The following is a 21,052-nucleotide window of genomic DNA, read 5'->3' as shown; positions in this document are numbered from 1 at the left end:
GCGCGTGCGCGCGGGGCGGGCGGGCGCGCTCTCGAGGCGGGATCGCGCGGGGCGCTGCGAGGGGCCGCGCCGCCCCGGGAGCGGGGGCGCCTCAGGTCAGCGGTGCGGGGGGCGCTGAGGCGGCCGTTCCGGCCCTTACCGGGCGGGCGGCGCCGAGGGGCGGCGGCGGGGAGCGGGCGGTAAGCCGGGCAGGGCCGGGTCGGCGGCGCTGGGCCGCGGGCGCCGCGGGGCCGGGGGGCGAGGGAAGCGCCGCGAGCGGAGGGGCCCGGTGGCGGGGGCCGAGGCGGGGAGGAGCCGGCGGCTCCCGGGGACGGCTCTGGTGAGGGACGGGGCGGAGCGGCCGCACCTGGGCGCCGGTACGGAGAGCGCTGCTCCGAGCCCTCCGCCAAACTTGGGGAGCGGGAGTTCGGGCAGCGCGCCGAGCTGCGCGAGGGGTCGGTACAAAGAGCGGCCCGAGGGGCTGCTGGCTGCCGCCGGTTGGTCGCCGTGCTGTAAAACTTGTTAGAGGAAAGCATGGTGGCTGAGCGCTGTTTGACCTCGGTCCGGGGGCCGTGGGCTGGGTGTCCGCGTGTCTGGGAGCGGAGCTGTTTCATGGAGGCCCAGCGCCTTCAGAGTTCTGTTCTGGGGCGAGGGCTGCGGGCTGTGCTCACCACACGTGAGAAGAAAAGCTGAAGTTGCCGTATTTAGCGCTCCTAAGGTGATTACCAGCATTCCCAATTAAAGCACCCGAGGCTGTGTCCCGTGTGACGGGCGCTGGGTAGGCTTCCTGTGCTGTTACTGCAGTTTTCACAGCACTCGTTCTTCTCAGCATTAAATGTATCCCGTCAGTTTTTACTCTGTGCCCCCGGCTCGCTGTTTGCAGGGGGACGTGGTGTGGAGCCGTGTGTACACAAAGCTGCCTTTGCTTGTAACGTAACTGTCCTATCCGTGACTCGGGCTTAAAGCAGGTTTTGTTTTGGTGGGAAAGAGCTGCTCTCACCATTGCCTACAGAAATAACGTGCGGGTCGTCGTAACGTGTCACACCTTGGCAGTTTATGAGGTAATTCTATTAGGGAATTTAACTTTACCAATTAAGTACTCCGGGACTTTTTCATTTGAAGTAAGTTCTGCACGACTGCCACAATTGAATGTAGTGTGCAGTACTGTTTCTCCATCTCTGCAGCAGCAGCAGAATGCACGATAACTTCCCTGGTGTGTCACCTCCAGTCTTCCTCAGCTCTGCCCCAAAGGAAACACCTTTCAGAAGCAATCCGGAATTCCTGTTTGCTTGCCATAAAAGGCTGAGACAAAGGATGGAGCTATCGGTAGTAATACCTACTGTGTAGATACTTGCTTGTTAGAACTTGTGATCGAAGTTTTTTGTCTCGAGTTCCAAAGCAGCTGTTATGTTTATGATGGAAGTTTTAGTGCTGTGGCAGGCTCAATTAAAGCAGAGGCCTGGTGATGATTTACTGTTCGTTATGCGGCTTGAGGAAATTTAGGCCTCCGTCCATTGTGTGAAGTTGTATGAAGGATGCTAGTTCTGCAGCGAGGTGTTGTTCGTGCCCGTCATTGGCTCTGTCACATCATCCAAGGTGGTTCTCATGCGACTTTCTACTAACTTAACGATCTCACAGGCTGTTGTTTTGTTCTACAAAACCCAGGGGGAAAGCTTAGTCACTTCATTTGTATTTGCGGGCTTTCTGGTTTTCTGGCCTGGCTCCTCTCTTTTCTGCTCCTCTTGGTTCACTTGAATTTGATAACTCAGCACGCTGGAGTGAAAGAAGACTTAAGTGAGTTCAGCGTTCACAAAGCATTTGCATTTTAAAATACTGGTGGGCAGGTCGGTGTTCTGTGGTGTTTTTGTGCATTCTGGGTATGTAGAGTGTACTGTCACACAAAACAGATGTGGAAGGCACGTTGAGAAGTCCCCTTGTGTGGCCCTGTTACCTGCCTTGTGAGGCTGCCTGGTACCCTCAGTAGTTCCAGTCACCAGAGGGTCAGGTACCACTTCAGTACACTTCTGAATGAGTAGTTGGTGATGTGTGCCTCTGACAGGGTGGGTGCTCACGTGCCATGTTGTGCTTTGCTTCCACCTTAGCTGCAGTTTCTCGTACTCTACAGAAATGTAAAGGAGTAATTTTTGCTTCAAAATGTTAAATTCTCCAGTATTATAGTTTTGTTACCTCACATTTTGCTCAGTGCTTGCTTGGTGACAAAGGTTCCTTGAGAGTGAGAGCAGAAAGTGACTGGTTGGTTGGGCGGCATGCTTGCTTGCACCTGGTAGCTGTGAGATTTTATAGGCGGGCTTTGAAGGTGTAACAAAATCCCTTTAAAGTCTAATCCATGATGTGTTACAGCGTATCACCTTGCCCTGCCTGCGGTGGGTCCGGGTGAAAGTCTAAGCCATGCTCTTTGTGACTGGGGAGGAGCTGAGGCAAGTTGCTTATTGTTTACAATAGAAATGCATGCGGTGACTTACACTCCAACAGAGGAACAGTGTTTTGTTCTCTTCAGGGACCTCAGCGCCCAGTTTAACTCAGGTGGAAGCAATCCCAGCCCTACTGGTTTGCTCAGTTTGTGTTGGGGCACATAGCTCAAAGATATGCAGTGTGATGTTAGGGTAGTAGGATGCACATAACAATGTACATAGAACACATAGGTGCTGTTTGACTTTTGACTATTAGACTGAGACTATACTGCTGCATGTATATGAAAAAATAAAGGCTTTCATAATTCATCAAGTTTTATAATATGTAAAACTAATGCACACGCAGGCTTACCTTGCACACTCCCCTAAAATACCTGTATGTGCTTACTTTTAATTACTTACTCCTTCAATTTTTTTCAACCACAGCTCTGAAAATAGAGCCAGTGAGACAGCATTATCGTGAAGGAGAGTTAGCATTTGGGATACCCTGGTGTTCCTGCACAAATAGGTCTTACTGCTTGAAAATATACCTTGAAACCAGAATTTAAGGAGCATATTAATGTCCATCTTGAAAATTCATTACTGCAAGTGAGCTGCCGCTCACTTGTAAAGAGGAGGAGAAATTAATCAAAATACAAAAGCATAACTGATCTAATTGGCAAGTGTGACTGAAATATTTGCCATGGAAGAAAGTAAATCTGATTCTGTGAAACATCTAAGCAGATCACAGTTTGGCAGCGGTTTTGTTCCCCTGTGGGATCACCATTATAAATCCAAGCAGAACCTGGCTGTGCTGTGTGAACCTGGAAACAAAGTGAAGGGCGGGCAACAAGATCCACAGCTTCTAACATGTGGTGAAAGAAAATTAATTGAGTTCGGCAGTCTAATGGACTTAAGTGTTTGTGTCCGTTCCTGTTTGGATGCAGTGGTCGGTGCCTGAGAACCAAAAACTGGGGCTATTGAGCAGCTGTCAAAAATTATATGAGTATTTGTTCATGGGATTTGAGACTCTCTTGAGAAAGGAGAGCTACTATTTTTGAGAACACATTTCTTTGCTCTGCTGATGGACTAACCAATTCCTTTTTCACTAGCTGGGATAGTCTTCTCTTTTGTTGTTTAAAACGCACTGGAAACAAAAATCTGTACCATTCCCCCCCCCCCCCCCTTTTAACTTATTTTAAATACTTGTACGGAATGGTTCCAGGTAAGCTCTTCTGTAAACAGAAGTGTGCCAAATCACAGGTCTGTGTTGGGTTGTAAGCTGGTCATTTCACATCTAGCGAAGTTCAGGGTCCTGTGGATTGGCATGATGCCATTTTACCATGGCAAAACCTGATAATGTTTATGTTACAACACCTAACCAACCTTTACAAGTCTGTTTGTCTTAACTTTGTTCAGTTGCAAACTTGAAGCAGTCTCAGGAAATTGAAGTTTGCAGGCTGCTGAGCAGCTGTAGTGTGGGTTGTAGCAATATCCTCTTCCCCCTTATGTCCCACAGGGTACTTCATCACTGGTTTGATGTGAAAGTAGTTGAGCCGCTCATGAAGAACAAAATCCTTGAATTACACACCAACATAATCAGTGGTAACGCACGCATTGCCCCTTGGGATATTGATGAGGTAGATACTTTTCTAGTGCCACCAGCTCTCAAGTGAGATCTTGCTGAGAAGTTGTCTTCTCTTTATGTGTGCTACCTTTTGGCAGTCTTAACTGAGCTGTATGTAGGGGAACAAAGACATCTGGGAGACAGTGATGGAAGGGAACAGGATCATCGTCTTTGTAGGTCCTAATTTAACTAATGTAATGAAGTGTTTCTGAGCCAAGTTGAAGTTAGTATAAAGGTTTGTCTAGTGTAAAATCTGCCTGTAAGATAGGAAGGGAAGTTGTGGCTGTAGTTACCTGATCATAATCTCTGTTGGAATAGCCAGCATGTGAGTACTAATTGTAGTGCTGGTTTCTCTCAAGTGCACTGAGATCGCTAGCTTCTTTCTCACAGGGCACTGAATGATCATTAAATGCTAATGACTTTTGATTACTGTTGACCTCGGTCAATTTAGAGTTAGTGACCTAGAGATGAAAACCACTGTATCTCATTACCAATTTCCTGAGCTATCTGATCTTTCCTTTGTAGGTCAGTTTTGATAAGAGCAGAATAGAATTAAAGTTGACCCCTGTCTTAGAAAAGGGGTTGAACGCTTTCAGGTTGGCAATATCATGCTTCGAAACAGCAACAACAACAGAAGGAAGCAGCTACTAGGAAAGAACTTATCTTTCTGACCCCATGGATTGTCAAGAGCAAAACTTATCAGTTCTAGTAGAAAAACAGCCTATCACCTGTAACCTTGAGTTTCTCATTTTGTAGCTGCAGGTTTTCTCATCTCAAGCGTCCATTTATAATTCTTGTTCTTACTTTGAGCTATGAAGCAGCAAATGAGTGTTCGTAGGATAAATTGCCAACTCTGCTCTGGGATGTTTTCTACCTGCAATTGCCAAACTATGTGCAGGATGATAAAACCATGTATTTCATGTTGTGATGAAGCATTTCACTTAATTTCTTTCCATATGTGCAGAAGAGAATGTGTGATAATTCACTGTTATTGTTCGCTGTAGGCTCTTTAAGTGTAAGGTTTTTTTATACAGTTGTGGTTTCTATAGACTGCCATTCATACAGCAAACATGGCAGTGAATTCATAATGAAAATGCGTGATAGATTTAAATATTCTTCCTCACTTTAATAAGCAAGCTCTGTTTATTTTTTCTCAAGCTGAAAACAAAACTTTTAACTTGAAAAGCAAAACTCCACGGTGTAAAAAAGACCTTTTAGAGTTATGTTAGTATGTTTGGGAAAGAAATATTCGGTTATTGAACCTCTTACTGTGGTTAAATCACAGAGGTGAAGCAGCTAAGGAAGAACTTAACAGGAGGAGATGTTGCACTCGGTTTGGACCAAGCCTAAATCGGTGAGCATGCAAGGCAGGAGGATGTTTATGATGAAATAAATATAGGGATAAATGTTATTCTTAAATACTGTGTTTTGATTTGATTGCTTTGTCTCAGAGAAGGATATTGCTGTAAAAATCAAAAGAGGGCAGTGAAAATGCCTGCAGATACAAAAAAAAGGCACATTAAAAAGATGAAGGCTGTCTGGGTAGGGAGGCCAGCAAGAAGTGTTGCACAGAGATGTGGCCCATATTCTAGCAAATAATACAAGGATGTGAAAATAAAAGGCAGTTTTATTCTCTATTCTTCTATTTTATACAAACTTGTATTTAACTGCTGACTGGGCTGCTCAGAACTCCCTGCGTTTGTTTCCTTTAAAGCACTAAGAGCATTCATGGGGAAAATGAAGTAAAAATATCTTTGTGGATAGAAGTATTCTGAGGCTTTTTATCTTCATACTTTAGAGCACAAGATTATCACTAAGCAAAGTTGGGAAGAATATTTGTAAACAAGCATTTTGCTGGCACACAAGCTATAGCAAAATACAATTTGGCTTCTGGTGTTGGTTCGAGATGCAGTTCTATATTGATGCTGTTCTGAGAAAGTAAAAATAAAAAAATAGAGAGTATTTTTATGTGTTCATACTTCTTTGATAGCCATCGCAGTGTCACCCATCTTTGTCCCTGCTTTTAGCCTTCTGTTTGGTTTTTTAAAAGGAGCCCTCACTGAGTGAGACTTGGGGACCAACTTTTTGATGCAACAGACAGGGACGGTTACAGTCCTGGTTTGTTTCAGAGCTGCCTATCAGAAACCTGTGTGAGCAAGGGTGGTGGAGGATTTAGTCAGTCCTAACGTGCTTTCTTACTGGAGGAACTCAGGAATAGAGCTGTCAGTCCCCTTTCCAAGTGAGTGTTTTTACAAACAGGAAGGTTGGGATGGGGTGGTTTCTTCCAAGTGACTAAATAACTCATAAATAGTTAAACAGCATTAAGCTCCTCTGCTGTGTGGGTTGGGTTTCTTGGTTCTATTGTTTGTTTTTTTGCTCTTTGAACTTGTACACATCGCTTTTTAATTAGTGTTAGAGTGAGATTAAATTCCACGAGAAGGAACAGCAGACAGGTAGATCTGTTAAATACTAAGCGTATATTTATTTTGGTTAATAGAGATGTACCGCCTGAAACTTATTTCATTGGGGAATCCAGAATTTAAACAAAGAATTTTAATAATGCATAGGCATACTAACAGCCAGGGAAAGTACTTGGCGACTTTACAAGGAAAGAAATATATGCATTTTCCCTTTACCTACTTGGAATTGATTCCTCAGTTCAGAATCTGGTTGCAGCAGCCCGCTGGGAATCGTGATGAAGTCTTGATTTTTAGGGAAATTGTCCACTTCATGTTTCCACATGAAGAGCAGAGCTCTAAATGCAAGATAGAGGAAAAGCACAACCTATTAGAAGACAAAAAAAATGGAAAATTTGAGGTATACTTGCTACTGCAGAAGGAAGGACTGATGCAATGTGAGGAACAGTGTTCCCATCAACCCTGGAAATCAGTGATTTCGCAATTGTAAGTTACCTTTAGAAAGGCATAAATACACGTTATTGAACCAAGCACTGCATGCACTATGATTCCTATGACAACCTTCCCAGTGGTTTCATGGCATATTATGGTCTTAAAGACTAATTAGAACTGGGAATGTAGATATATTATGTGCATTTGGATTTAATCTGTAAAATTAATAATTCTTTTTGGTTTTGACAGTTTGTGTTTTAAACACTTTTTAGCTGGGAGCTGATTTCCAAGGGCTTATAACTTGCCCCGTATCATTTGAAAGGAGGATGAAGGTGGATGCATAGTAGCTCAACCTCAGAATGTAGTCCTTTGCTAAATGCTTCACATCTGGCATTTAGAATTTTCTTTAGGCCCGTGTTAAGATTTAAGCACAGAATTTCCTACACCCTTTAAGTTAATACTTCTGGTGTCGTTACTTTGCTTACGAGTTAATATTGATATCTCTGAAGAATTATATTTATTTATTTATTTTCTTTACAATTACAAAGTTCCATTCTGTTGTTATATAATTAATAAAGAAAAATGAAACTTACTGGAGAAAATGAGGAACGCATCATAACAAGTTTTGAGAGCTGGATAGATCTTTGGGAGAGAGAGAAGGTCAGCTTCCCTGCTCCTCTCACCAGAGACAGACTGCTTGGAACTCGAGGTTCTGACTGGTCTTTCAGCAGGGCGCACATCTGAGCGTGCTTTTACTGATTGCAGTGAGCTGTAGAGCCACTAAAAATATGTGTATATTAAAAGAGGAAAACTATTTTATGGGAAAATAGATGGAGGTTGCTGCCAAAACTGAAAGAATAGTGAGTGCAGAAAACACTGATTCTTTCTGTGCTTTTCTTTTTCCACTTCACTGGAGACTAATAACTGATACGTGATGCTTTGTTTTGGAGCTAATAAAGTTCAGTGGAAGGTGAGATGAAGTCTGTTGAAAGGGTCATAACTTTTTCATTGGAACTTCAGGGATCCGTTGTGGAATCATCAATACTTTTCCAGTTGCAGCAGACCAGATCTTGATGGGTGGCTTAGGAACTGACAGAGATGGCTGTTAGGCTTTGTATCAGCATGTGTGAAGTTTTATCTTTGGCTAGTAGGGGTCTGGCTGGCTTTTGGATTTGGCAGAGCATACTTCAGCCACAGCTTTCCCTTTCCTTGTTCCCTGAGAGAGCACAGCATGTTTTACATTGTGTTTTGTGGAAGTTGAAGGTATGGTTGATTCCTGCTGGTTTACATTTGCTACCACTCTTTCCTACACTGAGTTAACCAGCGGCTCTGTTGCTCCATTTCTCTTCTGTAGCATCCTGGTAACCTTATCTGCTATGGGTATGATCTTTGGGCTTCCATTGGCTAAATTGTTTGTGCAGACCTTGCTTCTTTTGTTCTATGGGATTAGGTAAAATGGATTTATGGAATGCAAATCACATCTCCCATATGAATCTCCTAACCTCCACTATCTTTCTCCTCCCAGTTGCAATGATGAAAACCAGATTTTCTGATGTGTGGCTCTTCTGTATCTGCACACTTCTTCCCCTGTGGAATGGGAAACAGGTTGTTATTGTAACTGGAAGGGATGGAAGTTTACCTAAAGAGGGAGGAGAAAAGATTTTCATGAGTCCAAGAATACTTTGTATTTCCATTATAAATTCTCTGCTGTAAGCAATTATAAACATCCCATCTGTGGGATGAGTTTCTTTTCCTTTACCCCTTCTTTTACCATCACAATTCTACATGACAAATGTGGTTAGCTTCTGTCCCAAATGAACCTGTCACAGATCAAAAAGAAAAACAAGTGAGAAAGAGGGAGAGAGAGCAAAAAAGGAAAGAAAATCTTGCTAGGAAATATTTCTTTAGCTACTGCATGACCTGCCTCTCCATCTATTTAGGAATGTCTATACTTTTCAGCCACACTGGGTATAACCCACCATTTTCTTTTAAATTAACAAACAGAAGAGATAGATATGTGTCTGGAAATAATATCTTATCAAACCTCTGCAGCCAAATCTTGTGATGACCACCGCCAGTGTTTTTAGTGAGTTTTTAGTGAGCTTAATGTGGAGTTCTCTCTCAAGGGGACTTAATAATTTGTGCAGTATCTACACTTAGGCTTTACAGTTCTGAGATTGTATTACAGAGCTATAGCTGTGGCACAAGCAATTGCCATGTTTTTTCAGTAAATAGCCTGAGTAGCATCTCTGTGCTTCAGCTTCAGTCCGTGGCAGACTCTGACAGGCATTTCAGCAAGGTCAACTGTTTCTCCACCAGCTTTGGTCAGTTTCTTATTGCAGTGTTGTGTTCTTCTCCAGCAGAATGAATTAATGGCTACGTTTGCTTGAAGAGCAAAGAGGATTTTTTCTTCTGAATTTGCAAATAATTGTGAAATGATGTTTGAATTATCAATCCTTCTGGTGTTTTGAGGTGAGAAATGTTGATGGCTGATACTTCTGTTATGCTTGCCGTTTGTTTTAATGCGCTTGACCTTCTACTAAGGAAATCTGATCTAAATTTAATTTTAAGTAAACTAATGACTGAAAATTAGGGTTGTTTTTTTTTTCATTTAAATGACTTCATTAGCATATCCTATATCCTGTTTAATTCAGAGAGTATTTGTTAACAAAATCAGGATGTGTTTGCCTCTTGAGAAATGCTTTCTGCCTGCGATTCATAAATTGGTCAGACTTGCATTGAGTGCTTGGAAATGTTGATTAAGTATATTCATTCTGGTTTGCTTTAATCTGATTGAACATGTAGAAGTTCCCTTCTGATGTGGTGCAGCCATGTCGTGTGTAAGCTGGCCTAATTAACGCTACTTAGTCATGTGGGACCCCTGTCAAAAGCCATTACATTACCTAGAAACATAAGGAGTTAAAGCTAAAGCTGTGACCTCATCTCTATTCATGTAACACTGGAGTAGAAGCTGCGTGGAAGGGGATTGTTTAACTGTGTCGCTGTCTTTGCTGCTGCTAGCTGATTTGCTTTCATTTGGTTCCGATATTTATAGCGTGCTCTTTCTGAACAACTGCCACAGTAGGGATTTGTGAGCATAGAGGACATGTACAAAGCCACGCTAATATGAATTGCATGAGGAAATAGCTTCCACAGAAACATTTAGGCTCAAAGATGTCTCTCTACCTGATTTCCACATTTTATCCCTTCCCCTGTGAAATCCAGGCAGCATCAGGAGAGCTAAAACGCACACGCTTCTAGCCAGTCAGGCACTTATGTAACTGTGCACGCAGTTTCCTTTATTACTTAGCACTGTGTACTAAATGAGGAACGCAACTGCTGTCGCTTTAATGTTGGAGCCGCGTACGTTACAATAGGTGTCACTGTGTGGCTGAGTCCAATCGTTATCAGTGACTTCAGCTATTGGCTCTGGATGCTGGCTGACTCCATCTGCAGGGCTGGAATATCTAGTCGCTTCGGATCCGCTCATCGCACAAGTTGAGCTCGCTGAGCGGGCGAGCGGTGCTACGGCACGTCCTGCTTGCCTCGCTCGGGAAGCTGCTGCTACAGCCGCGTGTGCGCCTCTGCGCTGGGTGTGCTGCTTTCGGGTGGCTCGCAGTCAGGAAACCTGGGAAGAAATAAAACTGGCAGGAATGATGGGGATGTATTTAACAATTCAAGTCCTGGATCAAACTTAAAGCCTGGTTTCTTACTCGGAATGCTGGAAAGGTCACCTTGTCTTGCTGGAAAAGAAACTCTCTGCTCGGCTGCTCTGTGTTTAACAGCTCACACGTGCATTTCTTAATGCTCTTAGCTAGTCAGGTTATCTAGCTATACAGACAAGTATACTCATGGTAGATGAGAAAGGAAAGAACATGAAATGTCTCACCTTTTTCTTGATGCTTCCAGAGACGGTCAAGAACAGGTCCAAGAAGAGCTCTAAGAAGGGAAATAGCAACAGCAGCAGCAGCAAATTGCCTCCCGTTTGCTATGAAATCATTACCTTGAAGACCAAAAAGAAGAAGAAGATGGCTGCTGATATTTTTCCCCGAAAGAAACCAGCCAACACTAATACAACTGCTGTCCAGCAGTACCACCAGCAAAATCTCAATAACAACAACACTATTCCAGCACCAAACTGGCAAGGACTTTATCCGACCATCAGAGAGAGGTAAGTTCGGGAAAGTTGATTTTTTGTTCTTTGAATGGAGTGGTGAAAAGTAGCGACCTGCTCATAATGTGCACTTTTAGCTATTCATTTATTCCCTGAGTAAAGCAGTTCTGTCTGCAGGAAAAAAGAAGTGTTCTAGTAATGGAAAATATTTTTGTATGTTTTCCATGCAGTGCAGCTGTCTGAAGAGTAAACAATGTAAATAAGAATGTTGCTGGCTGCAAGCAACAGTGTTGCTTGTGGGTGGTAGTGGACATTTGACCGATTTCCACTTTTTGAAAAGTTTCTGTAATTTTTTTTACACCCCTCTGCCCCTCCAAGCTTTGTTTTTTCCCCATACATGATATATAATGTAGCTTAAAACAAAGTTTAACCTGCTTTTCGTTCTGTTGTGTGTAACTTTAAGGTGTTCAGAAGTCTGATTTCTTTGGTTTGCACAGATGCACCGAGTACTACAAATTAACACGTTGCCTCTGTTTGTAGAAATGCAGTGATGTTCAACAATGACTTGATGGCAGATGTTCATTTTGTGGTCGGGCCACCAGGTGGGACCCAGCGGCTGCCAGGACATAAAGTAAGCAACAGCTGCACTGTCTGTTATTTTGGGGGGGGAGGGATGGCTGGAGAGCTCCCACAGCTACTCCAGGGCACAGCATGCAGGACTGGGCTCTTCTGGGGCAGGCATAATTCTATGCAGTAAAAGGCTACGTGCAGTGCTGTCTCTTGCTTTTCTTTGTTTCTCGTATGCTTGTATTGAGGCAGTCGCTGCAAAGTTAGGAATGCTGCTTGTGCTGTTGATTAATATTACGCTTGAGGCTTTCTAGAAATAGTTAACTTGTGTAGTGGATATGAGCAGTTTCCAGTAGCTAATGCGTATATGCCCAAGAGAGTAAAATGAAGCGGAAAATGTGTAATTCTGTTCTTGACTTTGACTTCATTTCTTACTGAAGTGCATCTAGTGCCTGTCAGTGAAGCCCAGTATGTTCAGAGTGGCTCTCCCACATTGTTTTTGTTGGCAGCTCTTTTCAGCTTAAAGCATGAAATAAGATTTCCCTTTCTCAACAGTATGTCCTGGCTGTTGGGAGCTCTGTATTCCATGCGATGTTCTATGGAGAACTTGCTGAGGACAAAGATGAAATCCGTATACCAGATGTTGAGCCTGCTGCTTTTCTTGCAATGCTGAAGTAAGCATCGTTCGTCTGCTGGATGTATTTTTCTTCTTGATGTACACATATTTTAACTATGAGAGTACCAGTACATTAGACTTGCGTATGAATGGAAAGAGAACTGTTGCTTGAAATATTCTTCATTTTGTGTTTCAAGTATTTCAAACTTTCACCTCATTTTGGTCTCCCCTTCTTCTTCCAGGCATGCATATATTAGGCTGATGTAGGCAGTTGCAAATAATGACTTTGACAGCAGATCTTTGGCCGCATTGTATACTGTAATGCCTATTGATTTGATTTGTTGCCACACATGGTACACAAAGGAATGGAGCTACTAAAAAGAATTGTCAGCTGTAAAAAAAAAAAAAAAAAAAAAAAAGAAAGAAAAGAAAAGAAAAAACCAACCTCTGCTACACTTTGCAAGCATAGCAGAAAGCTAAAAACCCCCAAAAAATCAGAATTGCTGTGTTTGTATGATGGCATAGTTACAACTTCTTTGTAAACTTGCCGTATGTGGGTCTGGTCCTAGGGGAGAAATAAAAACACACCCTAAATATTCAATAGAGCTTTTGATAGTTAAATTTCTCCTCATCTATCTCACTGATGCATCTAGAAAGTGATAAAAAGGCTGTTTATAAGAGTAGAATGGGTTTTACTCTGGCTGGGGGGAGCCTGGGGGGGATCGGTTTATGCGATTGTTTATCTGTCTTTGATTTCTTCTTGCAAACGGCATAAGATATGCTGTTGTTTCTAAGTGAACACAACAAATCAGTTTCCCTGCTGAGTTGTCCTTGAATGTATCTGTAAACTCTGGTTTTTAAGGAGAAATTCCCTATCACAGAACTGCTGTTCCTTTGAGGTCGCTTTTTTTTTTTCCCTTCAGCTTTAGTGACTGCCATTGCACTCTGATGAAGAGCATACATTAGTACCTGATAGTAATCCTTTTAATATGCTGCAGATTTTATTGCACGTAATGATGTAATCACTAGCTACTTACTGTCTTCCATAGATCCTTTTGACTAGCTTGTGATTACAGAGTGGTTTCTTTTTTCCTTTATATGCAACTCTGACCGTTCTTCTACAATGCCACTGACACATAGTTTGCATAGAGGTTTTTATAGGTTATTATGAACATCAGAATTGTGCATGTATCAATAACTGCAACAAAAAAGCTGAAGTTACACAGCTATTCTATAGATCTGGAATGTAAAGTAAAGATAGAATGTGCTGTGTTGCAGATCCCTGCATTGGGCCTCTCTGGTTTTGCAGGTGTTTTATGCAGGGCTCTGACTTGTGCCTTGCTTTCATGTAGACTTTCACAAGGCACAAATACAAGATAGTTGGATACCCCTCCCCCGTTTTGAACAGCGAATCCTATATCACTGTGACTGAATGTGACATGACAAGTAAAAACTGAGTGCTTTTTGAATTTATCATTGTCATGAAGGAATATATTCAGAGTGCAAACCGAGAGAGGAGAATATCAGTGCTGATAGATAGGTCTTGACGAATTATTTAGCCCATGGCAATGCAGGGAAGTATCTTGGAGAACATGACCAGAACCCTGGAATTCTTCACCCTCTAGGCTTTTATTTAAAAAAAGCAGAAGATGACACAAACTTTTTGTGTTCACTGCGGATGTTGAGCTAACCTTCCCAGTCCTCATTTCTGCTGCTGCAGTGTTCCTGAGCCCGCAGAGTGCTCCAGTGTCTGCAAACACTGGAGCTGCCTGCAGTTGTGACTGTGCAGAGATGGGAAAGGATGTTGCTCAGCAGTGCAGCATTCCCCTCATCGCATGATCCTGAGCATGTGCTGCACTGGGCGGAGCCTGGCGGGAGATACAGGCCCGTCACTCCTCTCCCCCCAGGAAATCTTCCCCATGAGTGCTGCCTGCAAGTCTTGTGAGTTGTGGATAGCATAAACTCATGATGCGGATTCTAAAGGATGAGAAGACTTTTTACCCGTCCCAAAGCAGTCTTATCTCTCGTATGGTGATTTCCACACTCAGGAGGGACCTGCAATAATCTTTGTAAGAAAATATGTTGTTATTTTCTTTCCTGGACAGTGAATTCTTCTAGCATAACTGTTTTTTGTCATTTAATACACAGTACTCATACATAGAATAAAGATCTGGTAAGGTGCTGCAAGATATAACGTAGGAAATAGCACATTGACTGATATGCATATATGAATTATTCTCTCAGTGAAATCAATTTGGCAGTTTTCTACAGTTTTATAAATAGAGTCAGAAGGTTGTTAAAATTCATAATCCTGCTGACACATTGAGTTGGTGTCTTTAGTGCGTTATATCTTAATATTGACTGTTCATGTTAGAACTATGGTCTCTTGTTAAGCCAGGATGAGTGTGTTATTAAACCATCAAACTCTGTGCTCTAGCAAAATCCTCTTTATCAGAATAGAGTGAAACTGGAATACAAGTAATTGTCAACCAGCATCGAGGTGCATTGGCACAGTGAGAAGTGTGGAATATTGCTGACAGCCGATCTGTGCTGTCTGTTGTAAATCACTGATATTAGTTCTTCACTTTCATGAATATTAAACTAGCAACTTTGTACTATTTCAGTATAAAACAGATGCCATCATTCTCTTTGGTACTAGCAGGCAAAGAGAAGTAATATAAGGGGAAAAAAGAGTTGGAGAGCAATGAGGAGAATTATAAAACCAGATAAACTGACACATTCAAAATGTTTTAGACAGTAAGATACCTAAGGTCTAAGCCTTTGTTGTTACAAATAGCCCAGCTGAAACCAAGTAATAAAGGTTTGGGTTGTTTTTGTTTTTAAAGTTTGTGGGAGTATCCTTTTTCTCCATAACCTCTTCCACTTTATTATGTTGCTTGGGCTGCATCTGCTCTGAGCACAGTTGTGCTTGGTGGGATGTGCCTTGGTGGGATAGCACCCTACATCTGCAAAAAAAAAAAAAAAAAAATACAGATAAAGATATTTACAGCTTCAATCATCTCAGTGTAGGTACTAATTCCCCTTTCTAAGCACATTCCGTTCTGCCAAAAATACATTGTGTTGGGAAACCTGCTAACTAGAACATTTTAATTACTTCAGGGTTGCATTCAACTTCAGCTTCACTAGAGGAAGGTGCTTTTATTGAGCATAACCATCAAGACTTGCTTATCCCCATGAAGAGTAAAATTGCATTTGGCATGGTTTTAACACATGGCATTCACCAGCTGCAAATGGGGCCCTGAAGCATGAGATATTAAAAGGAACAAACTGTACAATGCTTCATTTCTCCAAGTGATGAATCCTAGCAGTTTAGTCACAAATATAATTTCACCTTCGTCTCTTTCACAACACTACTGTGGTAGTAAAAGGCTTTTTTTTTCCTCCTTATGTGCTGACACTGAAAGAAAACACCGTATTACTGCAGCGACGATGTTGTAGGCATTAATAAACCTGAAAATTAATTTTCTGTGCCTTTTGTTTTTCTTATGTTTCATTGCCTTGTTTAGAAACTAACCAAAAAAGAAACATCAGTAATTAAGATGAGTAGCACCTGTTACACTTTAATAGCATTTCTGTTCTGAGAGACTAGCTAGTTATTAGCAGTAAGCTAGTTTTCATTCCTCTAGTGGTATGTTCCTCAATAAATCATCATCGTTGACTATCTTGGGACATTAAATCCAAGTACCATTTGTAACACGTGTTCCAGACTGTTCTGTTAGCCAAGTAAGTTAGCACTTGAGGAGCTACCTTCTGAAGACTATATTCTGTCATTAGCCAAAGGGTGTACAGAAGGAGAACAGCTGAAGAAGTTGCATTCTTTGCACACTTTACCATTTCTGCGTAGTCTGTGCCCCAAATGAGAAGTTTTTTTCACCTCAGATTTAAGCGTGTTCTCTTCCATGGTCTTACATGAGTAGTGATTTTAGCATGTATTTTCCTTACGGATTTAATCAGCGTTCCCCAAAAGCACTGCTTAGCTTTCCTGGAGAACTACTTAAATATTCCTTCTTCATAATTTCGAGATGTTGACAAATGATCCCTTTGCATTAAGCATGCTTGTTTCATTTCAGATACATATATTGTGATGAAATTGATTTGGCTGCAGATACCGTCCTGGCCACTCTTTATGCTGCCAAGAAGTACATCGTCCCTCATCTTGCCCGTGCCTGCGTCAACTTCCTAGAAACAAGTCTAAGTGCAAAGAACGCCTGCGTGCTGCTTTCCCAAAGCTGCTTATTCGAGGAACCCGACCTGACCCAGCGCTGTTGGGAAGTGATTGATGCCCAAGCCGAGCTAGCTTTGAAGTCCGAGGGCTTCTGTGACATTGATTTTCAGACGCTTGAAAGCATTCTCCGAAGGGAGACTCTGAATGCCAAAGAAATTGTTGTTTTTGAAGCGGCTCTGAATTGGGCTGAAGTGGAGTGTCAGCGACAGGAGCTAACTGCCACCATAGAGAATAAGCGCAAAGTCCTCGGGAAGGCGCTGTACTTGATACGTATCCCTACCATGGCACTCGACGACTTTGCAAATGGCGCTGCTCAGTCCGGGATTCTGACTCTCAACGAAACCAATGATATCTTCCTTTGGTATACAGCTGCCAAAAAGCCAGAGCTGCAGTTTGTAAGCAAGCCCCGGAAAGGCCTTGTTCCTCAGCGGTGCCATCGTTTCCAGTCTTGTGCTTACCGCAGCAACCAGTGGCGTTACAGGGGCCGGTGTGACAGCATCCAGTTTGCTGTTGATAAGAGAGTGTTTATAGCTGGCTTTGGGCTATACGGCTCCAGCTGCGGATCAGCAGAATACAGTGCCAAGATTGAACTCAAACGACAAGGAGTTATCCTAGGCCAGAACTTGAGCAAATATTTCTCAGATGGTTCTAGTAACACTTTCCCTGTGTGGTTTGAATATCCAGTACAGATTGAGCCTGACACCTTCTACACAGCTAGTGTGATTTTGGATGGTAATGAACTCAGCTATTTTGGACAGGAAGGAATGACAGAAGTTCAGTGTGGGAAAGTGACTGTTCAGTTTCAGTGCTCTTCGGACAGTACAAATGGCACTGGGGTACAGGGAGGGCAAATTCCTGAACTCATATTTTATGCTTGAATGTGTGGAGACAAAGCATTTTTTCCTATGAAAAACCTGTCTAGTTCAGACCTACTGACGCTTAGCTTTTTATCTGCAGATACATGATCAGGACAAGTTATTTGTCACAAACGCTATGGGCAAATTAATGGCTTGCTATACTTGTAGCATCATTGGTGATGAAGTTTAAGTGTAATATTTAACTTCTAAATGGAAGCTCTTAGAAATAAGCAAGTTTTGAATGCTTAGTGAGAGAGATACCTGTTTGTTGGCGATGCTGACCCTTGCTTTGATGCACCTGAATCACCAGAGGATGCCCTCATATCTTGTGGGTTATGGAACTCCTTCCACCAAATGCTGTCATCTTTGATCAGTTTTCTCTTTCTCCATTCTCCGCTCTTTGCTTGTAACTATTTGGGGAGACGGGTAGAAAACAAGGAGCCTTGTTTTATAGCTCTCTTCTGTGTACTCTTCAAACTGAAGAGATTCCAATTAGCTGAGCTGATTTTGATCATGGAGGCTAACAGAAGTGCTTCAGTTCTAAGCAGAAAAAGTATAGGTTTATACCATCATCCTGAGAGATTCTGCTGTAGCCAGCTGTTTGAGGAAGCTACACAGCATGCTGACCACAGTGCATGGACACGTTTACAGTGAGTAAGGGTTTGGGCTTGACATGTGACCTTTAGAGTTCATATTTCCAGGAATCCCATCTTGAAGGCAAGGAGGTACTTGCACACGTTCAAATTATATACACAAGTTGAAACCTTTACTCTTTTGACCTAATTTTGCTACATTGAAGTTGATTTGCTATTTAAATTGCTTTTCTTCAGATCCTCACTAAATAAACAGGAGTTAATATCTAGCATTTGATGTAGGACAGTTTATATTTTTCTTATTTCCTTCCTAAACATTTTAGAAGCATGTTGTAGAGAAACAAAAGAACATACTGGTCCCAACTTAGACTTTTTTTTGTCCCTATGAGAATTTTGAAAGAGACAAGATTCCCAACTGTGGTCATGTTACAGTTAGTGTATATCATTTGGTAAAAGTAAGGAGGATCTCTTACAACTGCTTATGCAGAATCTTCACTGTATCTGAGTCCTCTCTCAAGCTTCTGGTCACATGTCTGTCATCTCTGGAAAAGTATTAGGGTTCACAGCTCTATTTGGGAAGGAAATAAGTGTAAATAACAGATGCAGGTACTATTTAAATACAAGATCTTTCACCCTTGCATTGTGACAAACTTGTATCTCAGAGGGACCTACTGTAGTACAACTCATTTAATCTCTGAAGTGGATTCTTTTGTGTGTGTGTGTTTTAACAAAATGAGAGGACCAAATAACTATTAAGGCAGTCTGAAGATTAATATATCAACACATTAATGTAGCACAACCCGAAATTGACTTGTCAATTTTGTAATGAAAATCTTTTTCCCATAACATTTCTTATCAGTTTGACACTGTTACTCTTAAGTGTTTCTTGACAGTGGGAACCCTGGCCTCTGGCCATTGTTAAGTGCCAGCACATTTTCGCAGTGTCCAAAATATCATCTGAGATAATAAAAACTGGAGTGTAGGTAACCAACGCTTTGTGGCCAAAGCTCAGCTCTTTCCACTAGGTAACGAGGGAGAGCCAGGCAAGAAACTACCCCACAAGATCTATGCCTTTCACCCATCTTACTGTTCAGTGTTTTATATACATATGTGTGTGTGTGTGTGTGTGTAAGCAACATTCCTTCTGAAATGTAAATACCCTCAAAATATGGTGATTTTTTTTTCTTTTAACAGATGTACATAATCCAGACTGTTACTGACATTTAAACAGAATGGTCCACGGAAAACTCACAGAAAGAGATTTTAAAACAGCCACCAGTGAAATATATTTAGATGTGCAGCCTAAGATAAACAAGAATATGTGGACTGGAGAAAGAGTTGCTTAAGAGACCGCAAAAAGGAGTCTAAGATTGTTGTGAGGTAATGGTCATCTACCTGGAGAGAATGTTTTGAGCAGCAATTCCATTTATTTAAATTCATTTGGAAGCAGAGCAAGACGCTAATCAGCCTGCTGAATTTTCTTACAGCAAGTGGTTGACACAAATGTAATAATTCAGAGTGAATATTGGATTGACAAGCTGCTTGCAGTAGCAAGCTGCATTCTGAGCTTAGGGAAAAAAAATGAGGTGCCTCAGCTGTTGGGACAAATCAGTACTGCACTGCTATAACTAAACTCTGGTTCTCACTTTTAATTTTGTTAGGGTTTTTTGCTTGTCTGCAAATAAAGGTAAGCTATCTGCTACGTTGGCTGGAGTAGATGGTAGGAGATCAGAATACTGTATAGCTGTATAAAATTAGCTATAATTTAATTATTTTTATTTGCTGGTTTTATTAAATCGTTTTGACGAAGCAGGATGAAAGCTACCTCTAGCTTAATTCCTCTGAGTCCTTTCCAGGTGTTAGGAGCTGCTGCATGTCGTTTTTTAATACGGATCAGTAAACATAAGCACTCCGAAACAGCTTTTGAGCTTGATTGTGAGCCCTGCTTGATGCTGACAGGTGCTGCTGTATCGAGAAGGTGGCTAGTTGTAGTCCCCTTAGGACGTCCAGGCACTTACTTAGGTGTCCACGTGTGGACTTGGTCAGTTTAGCAGTCGTATCTAAGCTTGAACACATGGATGTTCTGCAAGCATCAGCCGTATCAACCTGGATTGTAAGCATAATGTCAATAGAGATAACTTTTGGTAGATAGTCTTAATACTGTACCTGGCCACCTTCGCTACTCGTATGTTTGATTTTCCTGGTTAGGGGAATCTGTGATAGAGAGTATAATGTAATATACTTTCTGCGTATCTAAAGTAGTATTTAAGTAAACACTTTAATTTCTACATGCTTATTGCACTGAACTGTTTTATTTGTTGTTTGTTTTGGTTTGTTTTTTTAATGTAATTAAATGCAGCTAACTTCAGGTAACAGCACCCGTTTGTGCTGGAGCAGTGTTTGACTTTGGCAGGCTTACGGCATTATTTATAAAGGACAGACGTATAAATATGAAGTACCTCATGTTGAATGTTATTGTACTGTATCTTCAATGTCACAGTGCAGATCTTGTTGGACTCATGAATGTGTATAATCGCATTAAACCTACGAATAAAAATGGTTCTTAAATGGTTGCTTCCTGCAGTACCTTTGAAGCATGAGCTGTGAAAGCCTTTACTTAGCTATCTTTTAATGATTCCTATTGTACAGTTGTGCACAGATATTTGTTGAGCTTATGTATTCAGAGATCTTTCGATCCCCAAAGAAATAAAAGTCTGAGGAAAAACAAGGAAGAACAATGAAAATGTTAATCACTTACATTGTAAAAGGGTTGACGATTAAGCTAATGAGCTACAGTGAATGAATTCATTTATGTGCTTTATGAAAGGCCTTGTCTACTAGCATTAATATTTTAATGCTCTATTAATATTATTAAGTATGCACAGATGAAGGGGGAGGGTCTCGAGATTATGAAAGGCTCTTGGCACAGGAAAGGCCCTGGTTTTCAGTCTCTGATCTGTCTGGATAAAGGACGTGATTAGTGTGAAGAGGCTGTTATGTGCTGGAAAGTTCATTATCTAATATTATTCAGAATTCTGACTATTTTCTTAATATTTTTTTCCAGGAGTTTTGAGTCTTCACTTTAAATCCTTTTATTATCACTGAAGCTGAAGCCCCACTTGATGTCTGTGTGCCAGGACCGCTCATATATTGTTAGCTCTTTGTGAGAAGTACTCCACAGTGCAATATAGAG

At 41.7% G+C, this 21,052-nt stretch overlaps 1 protein-coding gene across 8 annotated transcripts; it reads left to right on the top strand.

Moving 5' to 3' along the window:
* The first annotated feature begins 35 nt into the window (after window positions 1–35).
* BTBD3 (BTB domain containing 3) lies at window positions 36–20,427 on the top strand. Of its 8 annotated transcripts, none has more exons than XM_046939515.1 (6): window positions 329–5,371; window positions 9,230–9,338; window positions 10,776–11,037; window positions 11,521–11,611; window positions 12,103–12,221; window positions 16,255–20,427. In XM_046939515.1, the coding sequence occupies exons 3-6, from the start codon at window positions 10,895–10,897 to the stop codon at window positions 17,285–17,287; spliced, it is 1,386 nt and encodes a 461-aa protein (XP_046795471.1). In that variant the 5' UTR covers window positions 329–5,371; window positions 9,230–9,338; window positions 10,776–10,894; the 3' UTR covers window positions 17,288–20,427. The 8 variants fall into 8 exon arrangements, 7 of the variants coding, with proteins under 7 accessions (XP_015139014.1, XP_040554135.1, XP_046795471.1 ...); XM_046939514.1 differs by having other exon boundaries at window positions 9,227–9,338; XM_046939513.1 differs by having other exon boundaries at window positions 329–6,256; window positions 9,227–9,338.
* The last annotated feature ends 625 nt before the right edge of the window (window positions 20,428–21,052 follow it).

This window comes from Gallus gallus, chromosome 3 (genome assembly GCF_016699485.2).
Source record: "Gallus gallus isolate bGalGal1 chromosome 3, bGalGal1.mat.broiler.GRCg7b, whole genome shotgun sequence".
NCBI lineage: Eukaryota > Metazoa > Chordata > Aves > Galliformes > Phasianidae > Gallus > Gallus gallus.
This window is presented reverse-complemented; position numbering and strand designations above follow the sequence as displayed.